The sequence below is a fragment of the Pteronotus mesoamericanus genome, unplaced genomic scaffold, assembly GCF_021234165.1.
Source record: "Pteronotus mesoamericanus isolate MK-2021 breed Mesoamerican mustached bat unplaced genomic scaffold, CSHL_Meso_final contig_42, whole genome shotgun sequence".
In the NCBI taxonomy this organism is placed as follows: domain Eukaryota; kingdom Metazoa; phylum Chordata; class Mammalia; order Chiroptera; family Mormoopidae; genus Pteronotus; species Pteronotus mesoamericanus.
The window spans coordinates 14,237,576-14,262,992 of NW_026555157.1; the positions used below are offsets into that span (position 1 = coordinate 14,237,576).

At 37.7% G+C, this 25,417-nt stretch overlaps 2 protein-coding genes and 1 pseudogene across 4 annotated transcripts in view; 1 reads left to right on the plus strand and 2 right to left on the minus strand.

The window, feature by feature from the left end:
- NIT2 (nitrilase family member 2) overlaps positions 1–25,417 on the plus strand; it is a 48,211-nt gene that overhangs the window by 17,474 nt on the left and 5,320 nt on the right. The window contains exon 11 of one of the 3 annotated variants that reach the window (XM_054577368.1): positions 6,118–6,196. The exons of the other annotated variants lie outside the window; for them this stretch is intronic. The gene's annotated coding sequence lies outside the window, so the exon portion shown is untranslated. Of the gene's footprint in view, positions 1–6,117; positions 6,197–25,417 lie in introns of those variants that run through there. 3 annotated transcript variants of the gene reach the window in all.
- Positions 12,080–12,556, minus strand: LOC129073716 (ATP synthase subunit d, mitochondrial-like; annotated as a pseudogene).
- TOMM70 (translocase of outer mitochondrial membrane 70) overlaps positions 16,383–25,417 on the minus strand; it is a 35,732-nt gene continuing 26,697 nt past the window's right edge. Inside the window, exons 9-12 of the mRNA XM_054577365.1 lie at positions 24,435–24,551; positions 22,154–22,251; positions 20,627–20,749; positions 16,383–18,408 (exon numbers count right to left, since the gene is read on the minus strand). Coding sequence (XP_054433340.1) covers positions 18,255–18,408; positions 20,627–20,749; positions 22,154–22,251; positions 24,435–24,551 — 492 coding nt within the window. The 3' untranslated portion in view covers positions 16,383–18,254. The remainder of the gene's footprint in view (positions 18,409–20,626; positions 20,750–22,153; positions 22,252–24,434; positions 24,552–25,417) is intronic.

Genomic DNA, 25,417 nt, shown 5'->3' on the forward strand with positions numbered 1-25,417 from the left:
TACCCACCACCCCCAGACGTTTCCCTGTGCTCTTTTATAATTCCAAGCGATTCCTCTTGTTCCCAGGCAATTACTGATTGGCTTTGTCACTACAGATTAGTTTGAATTTTTTAGAATTGTATAAAAATGGACTCATACGTTGTATCAATGCATATTTTTTGTCTTTCATTATCATTGGGAGATTTACCGCTGCGTACACATAACTAATTCATTCCTTTTTAATTGCTGAAAGTAGTCCATTGTATGGATATACCCTCATTTTTCCACCTGTTGATAAGCATTTAAGTTTCCAGATTTTGTCTATTACAAATAAAGCTTCTCATACAAATTGTTCATTTCTCTTGAGGTAGATACCTCCGAGCGAAATGGTGGGATTGTGCGTTTGTTTCACTACCAAACTGTTTTTGAAAGTGATTGTGCCATTACAGATCCCTCAGCAGTCTGTCAGAATCTGAGTTTGCTTCACATCCTTACCAATGCTTGTTATGATTAGTCTTATTAATTTCATCCATTTTAATGGGCATGTAATGTTATTTCATTGGGGTTTTAATTTGTATTTCCCTAATTAATAATGATGCTGGGTATCCTTTCATGTTCTTTTTTGCTTACCTGTACATCATCTTTGGTAAAGTGTCTGTTCAGATCTTACCCCCATATTTTTACTGGGTTATTTATCCTCTTATTGATTAGTATGAGTCTTTTATATACTCTTGGTAAAAGTCCTTTTTTAGATATTATGTTTTGCAGATATATCCTCCAAGTCTGAGAGAAAAATGTCTTTTCATTTTTTTAAGAGTATTACTTAAACAGCAAAGTTTTTAATTTTTGTGGAGGCTGATTAATTCTTTTGAAGTTTTTTTTGTATTTATGTAAATATATTTCTGTATTATGTAAATCATCAAAAGACTTTATCTTATTTAAGTCTATAATTCCTTTTGAATTACTAATTTTTATAAATGGGTAAGAGTCAATTTATTCCACCCCCGCCCCATGGTTGCCAGTTTTTCAGCACCATTTGTAGGAAAGATTATCCTATACCTGTTGAGTATCCTTGGCACCTTCAGGAAAAGTGTATTGACCATATATATCTTGATCTAGTATCTGGACACTCTATTTCATCAAAATTCTCTATTATCTTTATACCAGAAACTAACTGCATTGATTGCTAGGGCTTTATAATAAGTCTTAAAGTCAGGTAATATTAGTCCTCTTAATGTTTTTTTTCAAAATTGTTTTGACTATTCTACATCCTTTGCATTTCTATGTAAGTTTCAAATCAAGCTGTAAATTTTTATGGAAAAGTCTCTAGGGATTTTTGCTGGGAAACCCCCGGCGTGGTTTCAGGAGTGGTAACCCTGCCAACAGGCTGGAGGGCCCCAAGGCTGCAAATAATCAGGAGGCCTTGGAGAACCAGGCTCCTGAGGAGACTTGGCCTGTGCCCCCTGCCCCGGCAGGAGCGTAGCCCCTGCTTCTCTGCTTCGCCTTGTGATGGTCCCTGCCAGTGATGGGTAAGACCTCTCTGGGGAAGGGCAACCTAAGCCAGGCATTGACCGATATAGGCAGCAGATAAGAAATTGGGGGACACGGAGAAGGGGCAAAAAGGCCCCCACACCTCTCGGCTTGGCTTGGACATGGCTGGAGTCCTCATTGCAGCCGAGAAGCAGTCTCCTCATCTCTTGGTGGTTCCCTCCCCACACCTGGCTCAGGCTTGAAACAGTGCAGGCGTCAGCTCTAAATCAGGTGTGACAGTTGCCAGGGAAATCAGGCCTAAAAATAATTTCTTTAAAGTGTGCTTTGTTCTTCCCTCGAATCTCTGGCCAGGTGATGTTGCGAAAGACCTTCACGTTATTTACACCCCTTACCCTTTATCATTAAGGCACTTACCCTTGTCTTCATTCTCTTTTGTTTAGACTGGTCTCCTCTGGGACCCATGTAAATCAGTGAATTCCTGTCACTTCTTTTCTTAAAAGTATCTTCTCTGTGAAACTTAACATGCTAATGTAATGAGTTTGCGTATGCATTCCCATTAGCCCCACTGGTAAGTTTTTCAATAAAAGCCTTAGAACAAAGGGCAATGGGGCCTTCTCCACTAGATGATGTGCCATGGCCTTCTCCAGTAAGAGGGACGTGCCCCGTCTGCTCTTCCGGAAAACAGAAAAGTGTTTGTAAACAGAAAAGTGTTTGTGACGTTTTATGTTTATCCCCCTCATCGCTGACAACCCCCTGGACGGGCTCTGCGGGTTTCAGAGCCCTGCTCCCACCTCAGCTGGCCCCAGCCGGTTTCCCTCAGGTTTCAGGGAGCGCTGCGCACTCTGTGGCGCAGAGCAACAGATATTGATTGGCATTACATTGACTTGAGGGCAGCTTTGGGGGAGGGAAGTTGACAACAATACTGAAACCCTGACCAGTTAACATGAGCTGTCTCTGCAGTCATTTAGGCCTTCTTTAGTGTCTCTCAGCAGTGTTCGGTAGTTTATTGTGAGGAATGCATTTTTTTTTTTGTCGTATGTATCCCCAAGGACTGCAATTTTTTGATGCTATATGTAGTATTGTTTCATAAACTTCAGTGTCCAATTTTTCACTGCTAATATATAAAATATAATTTGATCTCGTATCCTGAAACCTTGTTAAACTCACTAGCTGCTTTTACTGGGTTGATTCTATATAAACTCACTCACTTCAGTAGCTTTTACTGGGTCGATTCTATGTGATTTCTTAAAAATACATCATGTCTGCAAGTAAAGACAGTTTATAAAGAAGCTTCTTCCTTTTCAGTCTGATTCCCTTTTATTTTTCCTGGTTTATGGCATCAGCTGGAACCTTTAACACAATGTTGAATAGGAAGGTACTGAGTGGATGTGTTTTCATTGATCCTGACCTCATAAAGAGAGCGTTTATTCTTTTAGAAATGCCCTCATTCAGATTGGGGAAATTCCCTATTATTCTTACTGTGTTGGGAGTTTTTATCAGGAAAGGATGCTGGATTTTTTTTCAAATGCCACTTCTGCCTTTATTGAGATGAGCACATCTTTTTTCTTTAGTTTGTTTTTATCATGAATTACATTGGTTTTTTTCAATGGGAAACTGATCTTGTGTTTCTGCAATAAACTTCACTTAACCACAATATATTAAATTAAGGCCCTTTCTTAACCCTGGCTGGTGTGGCTGAGTGGATTGAGTGCCAGCCTGCAAACCAAAGGGTCACCGGTTCAATTCCCACTCAGGGCACATGCTTGGGTTGTAGGCCTAGTCCCCTGTTGGGGGCGCGTGAGAGGCAACCGATCAATGTATCCCTTGTACATCGATGTTTGTCTCCCTTTCTTCCTCCCTTTCCTTCTCTCTAAGTAAAATCTTTAAAAATAAAAGTCCCTTTTTATTGTTGGATTTGATTTGCCAACATTTTAAGAGTTTTGCATCTGTGTTCATAAGGGATGTTGGTCTATAGTTCTTTATGTTTTTTCTTATAATAATTCTCTGGTGTAGGCCTCAGGGTCTGCTGACCTCATGAAATGACTCGGGAAGTATTCACTCCAGTGATCTGGAAGAACGGTGCAATGTGTGTGTCTTGCCTCCTAACTTTGATTTTGGCTAGAGGTTTACATAGTTTATTGATCTTTTCATAGAATCAGTTTTTGGTTCCATTGATTTTTATCTGTTTTTAAATTTTGATTTTATTAATTTCTGATCTTATTTTCTTCTGCTTGCTTTAGGTTTCATTTGCTTTTAAATTTTTCTTAAAGTGGATGCTGAGGGTCACTAATTGAAGACCTTTCCTCCTTTTTAGTAGGTGTTTAGTACTATAAAATTTCCTGAGTATTGCTTTAATTGCATCCCCAGCCTCACTTATGTTGTGTTCTAATTTTCACCCAGTTTAAAAGTTTTGTCTAATTTCTCTCTTGATTTTTTTCCTGTGATCCAAGGGTTATTTATGTTATTTAGTTACTAAATATTTGGGGGGTTTTCCACATTATTGTTACTGATTGGTAATTTAATTCCACTGTGGCCAGATAACATACCTTGTATAATTTGAATTCTTTTGAATATATTGAGACTTGTTTTATAGCCCACAGTATGATCTCTCTCAGTAACTGTTCATGTGCAGTTGAAAAGAATATGTATTCTACAGTTGTTTGGCAGAGGGTTCTAGAAATGTCACTTAGGTCACATTGGTTGATAGTGTTTTTAAGTCTTCTCTATCTGTTCTGACTTTCTAATGTTCCATTAAGTTGTTAACAGAGGGGTGTTGCTATATCTAGGTATAATTATGGATTGTCTATCATTACAGTTTATCAGTTTTGTCTTCATGTATTCTGCAGCTTTGTTATTAAGTGCATAAAAAACTGCTGTTGCTATATCATCTTGATGAATTGGCCTTTTTCCATTTTGATATCTGTATTATTTTTTGCTCTGAAATAACGCCAATCTAACTTACTTTTGACTAGTATTACCAATTTTTTTCAATCCATCCTTTTAACTTTTTAAAAATTAAACTTACTGGGATGACATGAGTTGATAATAACGTAAGTTTCAGGTGTCCATCTGTAATACGACACCTGTGTACTCTGTATTTGACCCCTGTACCCTCTTTGTCCTCCATGTACCCTTCTTCCTCTCCGGTGAGCAGCATTTTGTTGTCCATATCTTGGAGTATTTTTGTGTGATCGTTTTTTCATTTATTGTTTTTTGTTTTATATCCCACATATATAAGTGAAGTCATACAGTTCTTCTCCTTTTCCGACTTAATTTCACTTAGTATAACGCTCTCATGATCCATCCATGATGTCTCAAATGGCGGTGTTTCTTCTTTTATATGGCTGAGTAGTATTCCATTGTATGTATTTACCAAGCCTTCTTGATCCAAATATCTATGGACAGACACTTAAGTTGTTTACATGTCTTGGCTATTGTGACTAATGCTGCAGTAAACATAAGGGTACATACATCTTAACGAGTGTTTTCAAAATTTTTAGGTGGATACCCAGAAGAGGAATTGCTGGATCACGTGGTAGCTCTATTCTCAATTTTTGGGGGGGACCTCCATACTGTTCTTCATAGTGACTGCGCCAAATTTACATTCCCACTGGCAGTGTGTGAGGCTTCCCTTTTCTCCACATCCTTGCCAGCACTTGGTATTTCTTGTCATTGCTAATAGCCATTCTCATAGGCATGAGATGGTATCTCATTGAGGTTTTGATTTGTATTTCCCCCATAACTTGTGATGTAGAGCATTATTTCATATATCTGTTCACCACCTGTATGTCTTCCTTGGAAAAGTGTGTGTTCAGGTCCTCTGCCTATCTTTTAATGGGGTTGTTTATTTTTGTTGTTGAATTATGTGACATCGTTATAAACTTACACTAGCCCCTTATCAGATGTATTGTTTGTAATTATTCTCTCCTATTCAGTTGCTTGCCTTTTTGTTGTTATTGATGATTTCTTTTGCTGTGCAGAAGCTCTTTAATTTGATGTAGCCCCATTCTTTTACTTTTGCTTTTAATTTCCTTGCCTTTGGGGATGAGTTTACAAAAACCCCTCTGAGACCAAGGTCCATAACTTAGGTGCCTATGTTTTCTTCTATGCATTTTATAGTTTCAGGTCTTATATTTAATCTTTAATCTATGTTGAGTTAAATTTTGGGCATTGTGTTAGATAGCGGCCTAGTTTCATTCTTTGGAAGTGGCTTTCTAGCTTTCCCAACACTATTTATTGAAGAGACTTTCCTTTCTCCACTGTATGTTTTCAGCTCCTTTGGTGAAAATTAGTTGCCTGTGTGTGTGGGGGTTTATTATGTCAAGGTACTTTTCTTCTCATTTTATTGAGTGTATTCATCATAAATGTATGTTGTTTCTTGTCAAGAACATCATACATTTTTTATCTTTTGTTAATATATATCACATAGCTTGATTTACAGGTGTTGAACCATCCTTGCATCACTGGAATGAGACTTGATCATAATATGTGATTCTTTTCATGTATTTGGTGCATTGAATTTGCTAGTATTTTGTTTAGAATTTTTGTATCTCTGATCAGCAGAGATATTGGTCTGTAAGTTTTTAGAATCAGGGTAATATTGGCTTCATAAAATGAGTTAGGAAGTATTCACTCTTCTGTTTTTAGAAAGAAGTTGACAAGGATTGGAATTAAATTTTCTTTGGCGAGGCTGTGGAGAAAAGGGAACCCTAGTCCACTGTTGGTGGGAATGCAGACTGGTGCAGCCACTATGGAAAGCAGTGTGGAATTTCCTCAGAAAGCTGAAAATGGAACTGCCTTTTGATCCAGCGATTCCCCTGCTGGGACTATACCCTAAGAACACCAAAACGCCAATACAAAAGAACCTATGCACCCCAATGTTCATAGCAGCACAATTTACAATAGCCAAGTCTTGGAAGCAACCTAAATGCCCATTAGTAGATAATTGGATCAAAAAATATGGTACATATACACAATGGAGTACTACGCAGCAGAAAGAAAAAAAGAAGTACTAAACTTTGCAACAGCATGGATGGAACTGGAGAGCATCATGCTAAGCGAAATAAGCCAGGGGGCGAAAGACAAATACCATATGATCTCACCTATAAGCGGAACCTAACCAACAATGCAAAGATGCAAGGAAAATATGACCAGCAACATTGAAAGGAAAAGAAATCAACAGAGACAAGAGAGAAGGGGGGGCAGGGAAGGGGAAGGGAAGGGAAGGGGAAAGTCAAGGAACATATAGCAAGGACTCATGGACAAAACCAAAGGGGAGGAGCGGAGGGAGGGAAGGAGGGAGGGGGCAAGGGAAAGAGGTGGGGGGGAGGCAGAGACAAATGTATTTAAAAAGTAAATAAAAAAAAATTAAAACAAAAGAGCTCATGGCAAAAAAAGGAGGAAAAAAAAAATTTCTTTGAATGTTTGGTAAAATTCACCAGTGAAGCCATCTGGTCCTGAACTTTTGTTTTTTGCGGGGAGGTTTTTGACTACTGTTTTCTTTCGTTCGTTCGTTCGTTCGTTCGTTCCTTCCTTCCTTCCTTCCTTCCTTCCTTCCTTCCTTCCCTCCTGTCTTTCTTTCCTTCCTTCCTTCCTTCTTTCTTTCTGTCTGTCTTTCTGTCTTTCTGTCTCTCTTTCCTTCCTTCCTTCCTTCCTTCCTTCCTTCCTTCCTTCCCTACTTCCTCCCTCCCTCCCTTTCCTTCCTTCCCTCCCTCCCTTCCTTCCTTCCTTCCTCCCTTCCTTTCTTTCCTTCCTTCCTTCCTTCCTTCCTTCCTTCCTTCCTTCCTTCCTGTTTCTTTTTTCTTTTCTTTCTTTCCTTCTGTCTTTCCTTCCTTCCTTCTTCCTTTCCTTCCTTCCTTCTTCCTTTTCTTCCTTCCTTCCGTCCTTCCTTCCTTCCTTCTCCCCACCCCCCCATCCCGTCCCGTCCCGTCAATTTATTACAAAGTTTGGTTTAAGCATCTGCAGCGGTGGGTTCAACCTCTGTTCCTGTTTCGGTACTGGTGGAAATAATCTGCTAAACAGTCTCAGAAGGACATTACAAGGGCTCCTCCTCTGAAAATGATTCTAAGTCTGTGCACTCAAAACTAATATAAGATAATATTGAATGTGAAAAATGGCCCAGGGAGTTTTTCTTATAGTGATTCTCAGTATTGGTAGGTATCTGAACTGGTTCTTTCACTTTGAGGTTCTTTTCCTTTGAAAGAGGTTCACAAGAGGTTCTTTTCCTCTTGACTTCTGATCAAGTCAGCACAAACCTTCTCCAAAGATTTTACATTGCAGCTGCTTAGAGTAATTCTAATTTGGTGAATCACACCTCTGGTTCCATGGGTGTCTCTCCAGTGCTTTTTAAAGCCATGGCTCTGGTGTGGCCTTCCCATCGCTGTCTTCCTCGGTGAGAGCAGGCAGAGGTGAGCCAGGAGCAGAAGGGGGCAGAATGGAACTCCACTGCAGCTGCAACCGAGTCTTCCTCACAGGGCTGATTGCTGTTTCAATTTCTTTACCGGTGATCTATCTATTTAGTTTTTCCAATTCTTAATGATTTAGTCTAAGAATGCTGTGTATTTCTAAGAATTTGTCCATTATTTCTAGGTTATTGAGTCTGGTGGCATATACCTTTTCATAGCATTCTTGTGTAAGCCTTTGTAGTTCTGTAGTGTCCATTGGAACTTCTCTTTCATTTCTGTTTTTCTAATGTGTTTGTTTTTATTTTTCCCATTCATTTATCCCCCTTATACACTCTCAACCCCTGCAGTTACCACACAGTTGTCCATGCCCGTAAGTCCTTTTTCCTTTTTGCTTGATACCTCTCCCCACCACCAGAGCTACCAGCCTGCTCGCTATCTATGAGTCTGCGTGTTGGTTGTTAGTTCAGTTTGTTCGTTAGATTGCACATACTGAGTGAAATCCCACGGTATTTGTTGCTGACTTGATTATATCACTTAGCATAATGTTCTCCAGGTCCGTCCATACTACCACAAAGGGTGAAATTTTCTTTCTACAACTGAGTAGTATTCCATTGTGTAAATGCCCCATAGTTATTTTATTCATTCATCTTACTGATTGACAGTTGAGCGGCTTCTGCATCGTGGCTATTGTAAATAATGCTGCAGTGGACATAGAGGTGCTTATACTCCCTTGAGTGTTTCAGGTTTCACAGATCCCTGAAGTGGGATCACTGGGTCAAAAGGCAGTTCCAATTCTAATTTTTTGAGGTATCTCCATACTGCTTTCTACAGTGGCTGCACCAGTCTGCATTCTCACCAACAGTGCAAAAGGGTTCCCCTTTCTCCACATCCTCGCCAGCACTTGTTTGTTGCTTTATCAATGATAGCCATTCTGACAGGTGTGAGGTGATACTTCATTGTGGTTTTAACTTGCATTTCTATGATGATTAAGACTTTGAGCATCTTTACTCATCTATTGGCCATTTGTATGTCCTCTTTGGAGAAGTGTCTTATTCAGGTCCTTTGCCCATTTTATCATTAGATTGTTTTGTTGTTTTGTTTGTGTTTTTGGTGCTGAGTTTTATAAGTTCTTTATAAATTTTGGATATTAATCCCTTATCAGATGTATTGGATTATATGTTCTCCCATTCAGTGGGTTGGTTTTTTTTTTATTTTGTTGATGATTTCCTTTGCTGTGCAAAATCTTTTTAGCTTGATGTAGTCCTATTTGTTTTTTTCTTTTGTCTCCCTTGTCTGAGGAGCTATATCAGAAAAATACTGCTATGAGCAATGTCTGAGATTTTATTGCCTGTGTTTTCTTACAGGATTTTTATGGTTTTGGGTCTAATGTTTTAAGTCTTTAATTGATTTTGAACTTATTTTTGCATGTGTCATAAGAAGGAGATCTAGTTTCATTTTTCTGCATGTATCTGTACAATTTCTTTAACACTATTTTTTTAGTAAGCTATCTATCAAATAACTTGCTCCCTCTGTCAAATATTAATTGACCATAAAGGTGTGGATTTATGCCTGGGTGCTCTGTTCTGTTCTATTGATTTGTGTGTCTGTTTTTATGCCAGTAGCATGCTGTTTTAATTGCTATGGCTTTACAGTTTGATATTAGGTAGTGTGATTCCTTCAACTTTGTTTTTCTTTCTCAGGCTCCCTGTTGCTGTTCAGGGCCTTTTGTGTTTCCATATAATTTTTGAAAAATTTGGTCTAGGTCTGTGAAATATGTCATTGGTATGTTGATAGGAATTGTGTTCAATCTATAGATTGCTTTGGATAGTATGGACATTTTAATGATGTTAATTCTTCCTTTCCATGAACACAGTATGTGCTTCCACTCTTTTGTGTCTTCAGTTTCTTTCTTCAGTGTCTTATATTTTTCTGAGTACAGGTCTTTTATATCCTTGGTTAGATTTATTCCTATTTTATTCTTTTTGTCGCAATTGTGAATGGGATTTTTTTCTTAATTTCCCATTAATAATGAATAATAGTTCATTATTAACATACACAAATGCAACTGATGTCTGGATATTAATTTTATATCCTGCTACTTTACTGAATTCATTGATCAGTTCTACTAGTTTCTTAGTGGAATATTTAGGGTTGTCTCTGTACAGTATCATGTCATCTGCAAATAGAGACAGTTTTACTTCTTTCCAATTTGGATGCCTTTTATTTCTTCTTATCTGATTACTATGACTAGGATCCGTACTATGTTGAATAAGAGGTGAAAGTGGACATCCCTGCCTTGTTCCTGATCTTAAGGGGAACAATTATAGTTTTTGCCTATTGGCTATTGTAAATAAAGCTGCAGTGAACAGAAGGGTGCATATATTCTTTTGAATTAATTTTATAGGTTTCTTTGGATATATACCTAGATTTGGAACTGCTGGGTCATGAGGCAGTTTCATTTTTAATTTTTTGAGGAAACTTCATACTGTGTTCGTAGTGGCAGCACAGTCCACATTTCCACTAACAGTGCTTGAGGGTTCCCCTTTTTCTACATCTTCACTAACGCTTTCTGTTTGTTGATTTAATGATGATAGCCGTTCTGACAGGTGTGAGGTGATATTTCATTGTGGTTTTAATTTCATTTATCTGATGATTAGTGATGTTGAACCTTTTTTCATGTGTCTGTTGGCTATCTGTATGTTCTCTCTAGAAAAGTTTCTGTTCATGTCCTCTGCCCATTTTTTAATTGGATTTTCTTTTTGGTGTTGAATTCTTAATAAATTTTGGATATTATCCCTTTTCAAATATGAAGGCTATTTTGTGTGATATAATACTACACCTGCTTTTCTCTGAATGCCATTTGCTTCAAGTATCATTTTCCACCCCTTACTTTGAGCCTATGTTTGGAGCTGAGTTGAGTCTCCTACAGGCAACCTATAGTTGGGTCTCATTTTTAAATCCATCCTGCTACTCTGCTTTCTGATTGGTGAGTTCAGTTGATCTGCATTGTGCCTGATTATTGATATATGAAGACTTTTATCTTTTGATTTCTGATTCCTCTGTATCTGTTGTTTCTTTTCCCTTGTGATTCTGTCTGCTATTTTAGTGGCAGTTCTGTGTGCTTTTTTCTGTTCTTTTTTTAATGTGTCTCAGCTCTGTATTTTTGTGTTGTGATTACCATTAAGTTTGTGTAAATGTCTCACACACACAATCAATGTTTTTCTTCAGATTACCTCTTAGCTTCCGTCATATGTAACTGTTCAGTCCTTTCCTCCCTTTTATGTTTTGTCACAAATTATTAATTACCAAATTACAGTGGTTATAGTTATTTTTCATTCCCCCTTTCCCTCCTTAAACCTTTGTTATAACTGTTTTAATATACTATTCTGAAAAAGATTTACATTTTTCTGCTTCTGTCTGTCTGTAAGTCGTTTTACTCATAGCTTTGTATACTCATCTTTGTTTTCAGTAAAAGAGCTTCTTTTAACAATTCTTGTAATGCTGGTGTCTGGATGGTAAATGCTCTTAGTTTTTAGTTGTGTGGGAAAGCCTTTATTTCTCCATCATATCTAAAGGATACCTTTGCTGGGTATATTATCATTGGCTGATGGTTCCTTTCAATACTTTTAGTATTTTCTTCTACTCCTGTCTTGTAAATGTTTCTACTGAGAAATCTTATAATTTAATGGGTTTTTCTTTGTAAGTTACAGTCTTTTTCTTTCCCCCTGGCTGCCTTGATTAATTCTTTGTCATTTATTTTTGACAGTTTGAATGAAATATCTTAAGAACATTGCCCTGGCTGGTGTGGCTCAGGGGATTGGGTGCTGGCCTGAGAAAAAGGGGGTCGCTGGTTCAGTTCCCGGTCAGGGCATGTGCCTGGGTTGCGGGCCAGGTCCCCAGCTGGGGGTGTGCAAGAGGCAGCCACACACTGATGTTTCTCTCCCTCTCTCCCTCCCTTCTCCTCTGTTTAAAAATAAAATAAATTAAAAAAAAATATATAAGAACATCTTTTTGCATTGATATAATTAGGTGTCCTATTACCTTCCTCTAGAGTCCAGTTCTTTCCATAGCAAAGGAAATTCTCATCAATTTTTTTTGAGTAGGTTCTCTGTATCCTTATGTTGCCTTTTTTTCCCTACTACATAATTATTTTTAATATCCAGGGTTTGTAATAAGGGAGCCAGAGCTTTATCCCCGATTCAAGTTTATAAATTCTCAATTGACTTATGAGGCCAGTAGGGATACTTTGTCTAATTTGGTTTCTGGAAGACCATTCAAACTGTTAATGGCCATATGATGAAATAAAATTATGTACTTCATCTTCTCCAGCCTTATCTCATATTGCTCAATGATGGTCTTTGAGAGAAACAAAAATTCAGCACAACTTCTCGCATCATCTTTTTCTTTTGCATTCACCAGGGCTTTATATTCATCCTCTGGAACAGGAAACTTAGGGCATTATAATTTTTCTCAGAATTGTCTACCAAGCCGGCCTTCGCTACATTAGCCTTGTAGTAAGCCCAGTCAATAGCAGGTAGATTCTCAAGTAGAGTAGCCAACCTGGAGGTGAGGGTCTCATTCCAGGATTTCAGGAAGTTAGCAATGGCCTTGTGGTCCTAGGGTATAATCTCCCCAAAAGCTACCCAGTCAGCGGCTTTTATAGCAAGTTTTTGCCCAGCCATCTTGAGATCCTTGACCAAACCCACTGGCCCAGAGTCCGTTGGCCCAGAGTCCACAGCGCCTTGTGTGGCTGTTTCAAATGTAGTCAGTTCTCATAGCAGCCGTTTATTATTTAACTTAGTTCTCTCTCTTCCTCCTGGGTCATTTCTGGTTTCTTCAAGTTCACTGACTCTCTCCTCTGTCTTGTCTGCCCCATTTCCAGTGCTCTCTGGTGGATTCATCTCCTTTATTGAGTTCTTCAACTCCAGAATTTTTGTTTGGTTCATTTATTATAGTTTAGTCTTTTTGGTAAAGTAGTTTTGTTCATTAATTTTATTCCTGCTTTTCTGAGTTTTCTTCTGTATCACTGAGTTTATAACGCCAACCTTGAATCCTGTCATTTAAAACACTGTCTTCCATGGCTTTCAGTTTCTGGAGATCATTTTTCTTTCTGTGCTCGCAAGTTATCTTGGTTGTTCATGGTATTTGATGGATTGTTCTTCTGCCTGCATATTTGAGGTAGTACCCTTTTCATGTTTAGTGTTTTGCTCTTAACAATTCAGCAGGTTGATAGATAGGGTACTTTTTTTCACTGTGTTGTTTGGGATGTCTCATTTTTCTTTACCAGGCCCTGCCAGAGTGTGGGCATAAGAGGCAACTTCACAATATTGTGGCTCTCCCGCACCCCTTAACAAAAGGCTTTTGGCACCGCTGTTTTATTTAAGCTTCCCCGCCGCCTTTACTTGGCTCTGCCCTGATTAGGAGGGGGGAAGGAGGATGCCTTTCTTGAAGGGAAGTGCTTCTGCTCCTTAAACTTCAGGCCTAGTGTGAGGGCTACAGCCCAGCTTTTCCACTGCTACCAGGCTCACTGGAGCCGTGGTTGGACTGAACCATGTCAACAGCATATCGTCTGTCTTTCCCTTGTCCTGCCTCCCCTACTCATTTCAATACAGCCACCTTTAGATGTCTCAGTGTGTAGATCTTTCAGGTGTTTTTGGAATACTGCATCCCTTGTTGAGTTATAGTTGTTTGACTTGTAGATTTAAGGGGGTAAATGATGGAATCCTCTCACTTAAGAGGGAAAAGGATGCTGATCTCCCATCCTTTTCATTTTAACCTATTTGTGTCTTCATATTAAAAGTGCGTTTCTTGTATGCAGCATACAGCTGGGTCATGCATTTTTATTCAGTTACAATCTCTGCCTCTTACTTGGGATGTTTAGACAAATTTTATGCCTAATGTGCTTATTTGTATGGATAGATTTAAATATATGTATCTTTATTTCATATTTATCCCATTTATTCATTTCCTAGTTCCTTCTTTTTATGAATTAACTATCATTCTGTGATTCACTTTATCTCCTTTATTGGATTATAAGCCATTCTTTGTTATTTTCATTGTTCGGGGTTTATAGTATACATCCCTAACATTCCCAGTCTTCCCTCAAGTATATACCTACCGAGATGTAAGAATTTAACAGTAGCATACTTCATTTCACCCCCCACCCCCTTGTATTGTCATACTTCAACATATGAATGAACCCCATAATACTATTTTCACTTTAATAGGCAGTAATCTTTTAAAGATATTAAAAGTGTGTAAACACCTTGTTTATCGACATATTCACCATCTCTAGTACTCATTTTGTATAGATCAATTTTCCTTCTGCTTGAAGTATTTCAACATTTCTTAAAATGTAGGTATGCTTGCAGATTTTCAGCTTGTGTGTGAAAATGTTTAAATTTTTGCTTTCACTTTTAGAAGCTACTTTTACTGATGATAGAATTCTAGATTCACCATTTTCTCTCCTTGCAACACTTCAATCTACTGCCCTGTTCTGCTCTGGCTTTCATTCCCAGAGTCATAGTCATCCTATCCTTTGTTCCTCGGTGTAATTAATGTATGTAGAACATGGCCCAATTTCACCATTGAGACTGCGATAGCTGATCAGAAGGAACCCTGAATTTGTTCCTCTTTAAGTGGAAGAACATTACAATCTAAAGTATTTAGAAAATATTTTAACTCATTGCCCTGTACGCAGACATTTTATTGTTAGGCAATGCTTTTTTTGAATACTTTGAAGTCTGCTCTCACATGTTGGAATCTGTCACCTGCAGTTTCAGTAACAGATTTAACTAATTGAAGTGACTCCCTTCCGGGGTGATTTTGTTGAAATGCATCAGGGTGTGCTGCTTGACTTGGACCTAGCTGTTTGAAGCTAACATAGTGGGTGTTGTTGCAGATGAAGAAATTACTAACATTACAGGGTTTAAAATGACTAAGTAGGAGTCAGATTGTGACATCAAGTGGGTTTTTAGGGGAGGACTCCTTGCTACCATCAAAAGTTAGGTCTGTGCAAAGTACACCGAGTGAAAAGGGGCTTAAAGAAGAGTTGAGACTCAAAGTAGTGCTCCGCCCGCTCCAGTTTTGTCTGTTTACGCTGCCTCTTCAGCACAACTGGTTAGGCTTTGGTGGTCAGTGGGTTTGACAAAGCCAAGGGAAGGAAAGGGCAAAGATGTGTCTTCTGTGATGTTTGCACTGACCAAACATATTGCCAGTGCTGCAGGCTTCATGTGGACTTTGCTCCTCTGTGCCTTACCGTTGTGTTACAGTTTATATTTCACCAAATTATCATCATCCAGCTGTTTCTTCTTGGGTGAAGATTAGAGGATAAAGCCAGTTGTTTGATGAGAATGCACTTTAGGATAAAATGGTCTTGTTAAAAGCAGGAATGAAGAAGTTAAGCCCCAGACCTACAGTTATTTGACTAATACAGTGTAAAACTAATACAGCGAATAACTACAAGGATACTTAATTCAGTGATTATTTCATCATCTGGTTCTTAATTCACCAAATGAAATAGAATCTGGAAGAATGGAGGAGCAGGATGGGCAAAGTGGTGCGATTCTGCCTCTTCCTGAAATATTTTAAAGTTTACAAATGTATTCCTTTGTGTTCAGTTATTATTACTATTGTGTCTGTAGATTGATTCTCAAAGTTTCTCCCTCAAAACAAAAACCGTGAGTGTAAAAAACCTTTCTTCCACCCGGTTTCTTACAGGACTCATTTCCATTCAGTCCTGTCTTGCAGTCGGCGTCAGACGCCTGCAGGCGATTCCGCCCTCACCGTCCCACTGATGCCCCCCTGGCAGAGATGACTAAAGGTCTATTTGCAGAGCTATGTTGCCTCCCTGAGACCTAACACCATTGTGATCCTGGTCCTATTAGCTCTCTGATCACCTTTTCACTGCTCTCTTTGTCCCTTAGATGTTGATGGTTCCAAGTTTTATTTTCACACTTTTCAGTTTTAATTTTGTCCTCAAGTATTCTCATCAACAGGCATGGTCTTAAATATATTCTGGTAATTCTGAAACATGTAGCTCTACTATTGGTGTCTCACCAGCTTAAAACAAAACATTTTGCTGGACTTTAAACTAGGATGGCTTATTTTCAGCTCAGACTCATGCTGAACTTCACTTAGATGTTTAAAAAGTTTTGGTTGTTTCCCATCACGCATAAAGATCCTTACCTAAATCCTAGTTATCCCTCAAGTCCTAGAGGAATTTATTTTCATCTGTGTTTCCACACCACATGGTATACAGTCTTTGGTACCCAAATGGTAAATTCTCCATAATTAAAGAGAATTTTCCCAGCTCAGTTCTTTTACTGAGTTATGTCTACAAAGCTTATTTTTGTCATATAAAGTGACGATCACAGGTTCCAGAGTCAAGATGTGGCTATTTTTGGGGGGACCATACATTCTATCAGTTCATTAGGACTTACAAATAGATTTCAAGAATAGATAGAAAAGTTTGAATGTAACATTTATTTGGTGAATTTACATGTGAGGTCATTTACAAAAGTAAAGATACAGACAGATGCAGCTTTCAGTGCAGGTTAAAATATTTTTTCCGAACAGGCAATAGTCTGTGAGGATTTGGAATGACAGTATTGAATGGCACATGCTTCAGTTTCCTCTGTGTGTTTTTCTACCCAACCCCAAAGGGTAGGAAGGGAGAAGAGTAGAAGAAAATGTCAGTGTTCATGTAAACACAGCCATGCAAATAAAAACCGTTTTTTAAAATCAGAGGTGGTTCAGAGATGTAGAACATTTCTGTATTCAGGGGTGATCGTACGAGCATAATTTAAGAACGAAAATGCAGAGCTCTCATCCTCTCATCCACCGCGTTACATTAACTGCCCCACTAACTGGAGGCCCCCTTGCTGCTTTCCAGACTCTACTTTGGAAGGGAGTCATTTCTAAGTTTCTAAAACGATAGCATTTATAGGCAAAATCTTTTTGGTTTCAATTGGATAAAGCACCCTTTAAAAGAGGGGTAAAATGCTCCTTTACTCCCAGCAATGTAAACTCTAATTATAATTAGACTTCATTTCCAGAAAACCGTAACCAAAGGCTTGATGTTTATTATTCTCGGACTTAAATAAGCCTTCCCACCCCAAAACAGGAAACCCCTTGAGAACACAACCACCAGCAGAGAAGCTAAAGGATAGTCTATAAAAATGACAACTGGAGAAAACAAAGTGATTCCTCAGTAAGAAGATACAGCAAAGAGAGAAAATGAACAAAATCGAGATTTGCTGTCAGTATCCCTAGTGATGACAGATGTGGGCAGTCAGACCCAGAGACCAAGGTTAACTCAAAACTGGAACGTGCTCCCCATGTCCTCAGCATCTTTGAAAATACTGGCTCAAAATTCCTGGAGCACGTTTAGCCATAATTGAAGCACTGAAAGTCAGAAAATACTATGCTTCTAGCTCCAAGAATTACATCCTTTTTGAACCTTCAGCCACATTTTCATTAGAAATCTTAAGCTAATTAAATATTCCCACATATCACACTCCATCTTTATACATACAACCAACTTGCATTTTCTTTAAAAAGTACACTATTTAATAGTATGTATTACAGAAAATAGCCATGGGCAATTAAAAAGACTTCCATTTCACCTTACCTGTTACAGGAGTCTTCCAGCACATGTATTAATCGGAATATTTACTTCTGTATAATTTATGAATACTACAAAAATCAGCTGTTGTGGCCTTTATGAATGATATACTTTATCCTTTAGAGTAGAAGGGGTCAAAAGGCTTAACAGTCGCCACTGAGTCTAACTTTCTGCAGAATTAAAGCCATTGTGCGTGCTGACAATAGTTTAAAGGGTCCCTCAATTTTGCTGCCTTAAAAACAAAATCACCATTTAATTTGTTTCCTTAAAAAAACACAAAACTTTAAGAGATTAAGTGAATCTAAAAGAAACCTATTTTACAGCACTTAAACTATGTTAATTTAAAAACATGCTACGAAATACTTTTATTACACATACACACACAGACAAAATCATCCAGAACGTAATCATCCCCCCACCCCGCCCTCCTCAAACAAACAAAAAAAACCAAATCAACAAATCAAAGTTTTTATTTGCATGGCCAATTATCATTTGTACTCTTTGCAACTGTTTTAACAACCCTTTAACAGGTTCTAGGCATTCGTTGCACAGGGAATAAAAGCTGCAACACGGCACACTTCCTTCAATAGCCACTCCCACAACACCTATGCACATGGGACAGATGTAACGAACGACAGCAGCACAACAGGAAACACTGAGTTCCACCATTCAACACAGTTCTTGACAGTGTCTTTAGGGTTCAGTTGAAGAGGGGGTAAACTTCTAAAAAGAGGGTCATGTTCCTTCCCCCTATTTTATAATGTTGGTGGTTTTAATCCATATTTCTTTGCAACTTCTGTCTGGGCATGGGCAGCATCACAGAGCGAGTATAGATGAGCCATCTCCATTTCCGACTTGGCCAGGTTAATAGCTTTGTTGAACATGTCAATGGCTTTCTCCATGTTTCCTCTAAAAGAACAAACATTGTAAGTGTTTCATTCAACAAGCACTTCACAGAATGCAACGAAGTTAGTAAGTGTTTACACAGAATCTGACCAGTAAGTTTCAACCGTGATTCTAGTAAAATGCTTCTTTATAACAAAACAATGCACATACAAAAAGCTCAATGAATCTTAGCTACAATTATAAATATGATATGCTTATTATTATACCTCTTATAATCTTATTTTATAGAAAAGAACAGTGAGAGGAGAGAAATTAAATGACTTGACAATCTTCCTGTCTTGTTTCTAAGCTCTATGTGCTGCTCCTGTATCGTGACGCTCCTTTAGAAAGAAGCGACAGCCTCACAGAACAGCAGTGGCATTCAGGGGCCGTGTCTTACTGTGTTATACACACCCGAAGCTGCACGTGATGTTCAGATGGTCTGTTGCCTCTGCTTTATTCTAAGCAAATTCTCACCTTTCTAAGGCACAGTTCAAAGCTCATATCTTCATGAAAACTATTTCCTGCCCCCTCCCCAGTGTTCCTGTAGTTCTGCTGTCATCCTGTGCATAGCCAGGCATTTGTATACAATCTTACTAGATCCTAATGGAAAATTCTCATTTTCTAGAACCAAGGACAATTGCCTGTTAATTGCTATCTGATTTTTGAGTAAACGGGTGAATATGCTTGGTCAAAAAAAAAATAACTTACCTCTTACAGTCTAAGTGTGGTTTGACTTTATATAAATACCTACCAAGAACCACGAGCTGTTTTAAGTAACTAGGATTTGCTGTGTATACATGCATACATGCATGTAATCTTACAATACTTAAGTCCCTACCATATAAGTACAGTGTACTTTTGGGATAACTAACCTCCTACTACACTAGATGGCTACATGATACACTTACTTAAAAAAAACTTTTAAGGAGTTCAGATGTTAGACACTAGATTTGCTAAATCCTAGGGGAATTAGCCATTTTATTCATCCATTCACATTTACTTGTTTTGTAAGACAGGATTTACAATGAATTTCTTAAAGTTCAATTACGAGAATAAAATTCATCAAACCTCACAAGTCAGGAGTCCTTTACCCAGGCTCTCTGAATAACTTAAATGCAAAGTGTTTTTATATGTACATTATTCTAAGAGAAATCTACAGGTTTGCTCAAAAAAGATTAAGAACCACTACCCCATCCTATCCTAATAAAAGAATACTTTTACCCATTAACAAACTGGCAATTAAGAAATAATTTAATATTTACATGCGACTGTCAGTACTGAATGGTTCAAAAGAACCACAAAAATTTTCATCAGCCTATATATATATTCTGCCTACTCTGGAGCAGACAGAACCCCAGGAAGGGCTGAATGACAGGGAATTAAGACAATTCCTACCAGTTCCTGACAGGCAATAGTGGCAAGATCAGTGTTTTGGTATCAGTGAAATAATGGGCTCATGTGCTGTCGACTTGGCTCACTTACCCAATCTGAACATCAGTGTCTATACTTTTTAATTACACTGAGGATCATATAATCTCCACCTTTTAAATTCAAAGATTGGTATGAAGATCAACTGAAATAGAATTTGGGAAACACCTCAAGTGCAGTACCTGGCCTTAGAGTAGATGCTCAAGCGGATGGCAACTCCAGTATTAACATGGTATACACTACACTGAATTCTATGGCGTAAACAGTTGTCACCTATTAATGGTAAATCTTAAGTACAACTCTGGATAAACATATGTACAAAACAAGATTATGGGAAGTGAGAGTTGCAAAAAAATCCTATCGATTCCCTGATTTTAAAGAAAAACACTCTAAAGGCAACTTGCCCAGTCATTTGTCAGGTTGCTGCTTTGTAGCTGGATCTAGATCTTTTGGCAACCTGGCTACCAGTCCTTATGCTACATGCACTGCCTACGCACACTGCAGGCTTCTGTCTCCAGGGGGAGGCATACAGGTGAAAAGAGGAAAGAACACAGCAGTAATTAGAAAAAGATGAAGTTTCCCTCTGTAATACATATGCTTGACTTAACTTTTAAATTGGCTTTTAAATTGAAAAAATAATGAAACAAGGCAAGCAGAAGTTTTTGAGGGAAGCTTTCCTCAAAAGGCCCAATATATTAAGACTTAAAACTTAATGGATATTGACAGTAACATATCTCTAATGAGATGCATGAAAAAATAATGTATCTATGGAGCTGCCTTAAATTTCCTAAGAACAGACTCTAGAAGTTACCTTTGTACTTCAATAGTTCCCATGGTTTCATATGCAAAATCACATTTACTGTCAATTTCAATAGCTTTGCTGATAAGCTCCAAACCTCTATCCAGATCTTGCTTCCACTGAAGTTGAAGTAAACTGCAAATGCAAAAAGGCAGTCAGATGTGACCATGGGCCAGTATCAACAGGAACCTAAGTGCATGACTCAATTTCTCCCTTCAATGAATCTATAAAATTTAATTTACAAGGAAAAAAACCTAAAACAGTATGTAATGATTATCAAATTGTTTTTATTTCTCAATTATATTCATTTTGTATTTTAAATTCCATATTATGAAAACAGTGTCAATGGAAACAACCTAAGTGTCCAGTGATGGATGCATGCATAAAGAAAACATGGCATCATACCCACATACACACATGCACACAAAGAGGAATATATTAAGCCATAGAAAAGGAAATCCTGCCACTTGCAACAACATGCATGGATCTTGAAGGCATTATGCTAAATGAAGTAAGTCAGACACAGAAAGTCAAATACTGTATGATCTCACTTATATGTAGAATCTAAACCAACCAACCAACCCACAGATACAGGGAACAGACTGCTGGTTGCCAGAGGCAGGGGGTGAGGGGTGGGTGAAATGGTACAAACTTCCAGTTATAAAGTAAGTCAATCATGGCAATGTAATGTACAGCATGGCAGCTATAGTTAAGAATACTGTATTGTGTATATCTGAAAATTGTTAAGACAGCAGTAGGTCTTAAAAGTTCACATTACAAGAAAAAGTATTCTGTAACCATGTATAACATGTTAGGCTTATTATGATCATTTCACATGATGTTTTTTTAGAGAGAAAGAGGGGAAGGTGGTAGAGAGAGAGACAGAGACAGACAGAAACAGACATCAATTTGTTCCACTTATCCATGCATTCATTAGTTGATTCTCCTATGTGTCCTGACTGGGTATTGAACTCGCAACCTTGGCTTATGGGGAAGATGCACCAATCAACTGAGATACCTGGCCAGGGCTCATGTCACAATAAATACAAATACTGAATCATTACATTATACACCTGAAACTAATATAATGTCAATTATACCTCAATAAAAAATAAAGGTAAGTGTCCCAACAGTGTAAACTTAATTTTAACTTAATTTTAAGTTAAAATTGTAATTTTTTACTTCGTATAAATTTAACTTTCTTTTTTATGATAATTCAAGTACACAAAAACAGGAAAAGCTTATTTTACATGTCTCCTATTTTGACAAAAGTTAACATTTGACAGGATGTTCAGAACTGAAATCCTTAAGGAAGAGTGAAGACAGTACACTTATTAATTGCGATACAAGAATAAAATGTAAATAAAACTTGAAAAATTAACAGTGAAGCTACCCACAGGATTAATAAATTTGTCAATTAACTCACTGATATTCTACACCATGGTCCCCTTAGTCAATGACCAAAAGAAATCCATCTTATTACTATGCAAAAAATTTAGTTCTAATAGCTGGAACAAAGAGAACCACAAAAATACATACCCTTTATGAACATATGTTGTTGCATTATCTGGTTCTAAATCAATGCATTTATCATACATTTCATCAGCTTTACCAAACTGTTGTTGATCTGTTAATGCCTAGATAAGAAGATACTTTAGTTATATTGTTAACTGTTAACCAAAACAGAAGTATATTATTAATTATTAAAATTTATTTCATTTATTCATTTCTTACCAAATTATGATGTTTGGGCAATACAAACTAATTTAAAATGTTACAACTTAATTGTTGGGCATTTTACATGACGTTGTTATAAATATGAAATCAACTGTCCTCTATTTTTGACAAGTGGTTAAATCCAACAGCAAACAATGTGGTAAACTGTAGAATACATAAAATCTCCCCTCTCGGTGCCAGTTCTAACATCAGCTTTTAATAGGTGTATTCATGCCACTTATTCGTAATTGATCAAAATTTACCCTAAAGGAGTTTAAAGACAATACTCATTTGGAAGGATGATTTCAGGTATGTGTGTTAAGTGTTATCAGTCATTCCGTAAAAATTGATTAAAGGAAAAAAGCAGCTACAATAAACTATTTTAAGGCAAATCCCATGGCAGAAATGAAAGGGCTGGTTACGTGGATACCAGATCACATGCAAACTGTAACTCTGACAGTTGGCCAGCATCTAAGCCCTAACTTTGAGTCTTTTTTAAAAAAAGTTATACTGTGTAACTATAACTACATGTGTGTATAGGTACATATATAAAGTTACATATAATTACATATATAGTGAAGCAAAAATAAGAAGAGAAGCCAAAGGACAGACATTTGAGTGCAAAGAGACTGTCACAATGCTAGCGCTAATAAAGACAGCTCGAGCAAGCCCACGCGCACCTGCAGGTAAGCACCGTGACAAGGAAAGGCGCCATCAGGAAAGCTCTGCCAGGGCGGCTCCTAACGCTGCTTTCCTTAAAAATCTATTCACTGGCTTTGCTCTTTTAGCTGCATACAGACATTTGCCCCAAAAAAGCCTTTTTGGATTTCATTTCACTGATGCAGTGTGTTGTCACCTTCTGGTTTGCTCCTAATATAAGGCATAAGCCACAGTTTACCTACTCAATACAAAAGGCACACAATTATAACATGCATTTGGTCCTATTTTAACTTCTATACATTCTATAAAATCTTATGCAACACATGCTTTCTCAATTAATTAAGAACAGGTAGTCAGCAGCCAGAGTTTCATTTTGGTTTTTTTTTAATTACCATCATCTTGCCTAGGAAATGTAAGAATAAAGACTGAATAGATAAGATTACTTCTAACTAAAGTTAAAGAAACTCTAGGCTTACTTCATGCTCCAGAGAATTATTACAGAATTTTGATCTCTGATAATACAGTGATATGTAGAACTATTAAAGACCCTCATAATAAACACTCAACAAAAGTTTACCCTGTGGAACTTTATGGAGGTGGGAGTGACAACATTTCTTTGGAATTAAAAAGAAAGGATAGAGAAAAAAATTATACAGAGCATGGAGATGGATGGTTTATGCAGATACCAAAAGCAACTTTTAACTTAAAGACTAAAACAGTCATTCAGAAATCATTTAGTTGGAGTAAAAAGTCTTAACTGTGGCCATAAGAAGCTTACAATTTTTATTTAAATGGCTGATTTAAAAGGAATAAGTTTCAAAGATTTCAGACTACAATTAAAAAGTGAAAATAATTCAAATTTAAAACATACTTCCCAAAGCTTCAATCCTAATTCAAGAATTTTAAGACAAACCAAAGAGTTAAAAATGGACTGTTACAGCCTATGTAACCATTTAAAAAGACAATGGTCAAACTGAAACAAAACCCTTTCTGGACACATTTTCTCCCACTGAATATATTGTATTTTGCCATTTACGAAGATTATGTACTATGGGTATAAGAATCCAGTGTAAAATGCATATAAAAACATGGGAGCACATCATGCACGGCAAAATACAGTAGTAAAATTTCCTAAGTTAGATTTTACAAATCCAATCCAAATGAAAACATGAGGGAAATGTTCTGCTTAAGCTTCCCCATGTTATGAGTTTGGGGTCATGGTTTCTAAGTTGTGTAACACAGCAGCCCCTGCTGAGGTGATTCAGGACCATCCTGCAGGCCCAGAGAATCAGAGGAGGGACAGAGCCATCTGCTGCCATGGCAGTTGCATCAAGGCGCATCCAGGGAAGCACTGTTTTCTGATTTCCCTGCTGGGACTCAGCATACAAGTACAGATCTTTTAAAAAGGACTGACAACTAAAAACATATGAAATAGCACATTTACCTGGGCATACAGTGCATAGCCTTCAGCACACTTGGGAAATTTCTTTATGACCTCTTCAAAACCTTTCATAGCTGCTTGGATTTGTGAAGAATTGTTTCCTGTATATGCCTGGCGATACTGTTTTAAAAAATCAAAACAGTCCTGTCAAATCAAAAACTCAAAACTCATAGAACATTAACGTATTACAAAAGTCCTACGAAATTACAAAAATACTTCCAAAAAGGCAGGTGATCTGCTAACATAATTTACTGCATTTTAGATCTAAAAAGGTTCCAAGGAAGTGGCTCAGCAGCAGGGGACCCACGGACCACGCACAGCCAGCACTTGGCTGCCGCTTTACAAAGTCCAGGATGTTCGGTGCTCTAGAAGAGCGCATCCTAGCTTGTCAGAACTGAACTTTGTGTACAAATGGGGGAGTCTTACATCTAATCAGTTATCACTTTACTCAAAGTGTAATAACATTCCTTTATCTACTAATATCATTTTTCATCTATAATACACAGGACTGGCTGCATTTATTGACAGTGGTCCCGTAAGTTTATAATGGAGCTGGAAAATTCCTATTGCCCAGCGACTTAGCTGTCCTAATAGCGTGACAATGCCTTATCATATATTTGTGGTGATGCTGTGCAAACAAACCTACTCTGCTGCCAGTCATATAAAAGTACAGCATATACAACTATCAAAGGTGCATTAATAGTTGATACTGATATCAGTGACGTTACTGATTTATGTATTCACTATACTATACTAAACACTTTATCGTTATCTCAGCGTGTACTTTTCCTACCTAATAAAAAAAGTTTGCCGAGAAACAGCATGCTGTGTTATGCAGGCAGCAGCCTCATACACCTCATGTTTTATCACATCTCTTAACTTCCTCATTTTCTCATACTTGATTCAATAACACGTTGTTTTGTACTAGTTTGGAGCCTAGGAGAAACGGGCTGTAACACGTACCTACTGGACTAGGCTATGTCACC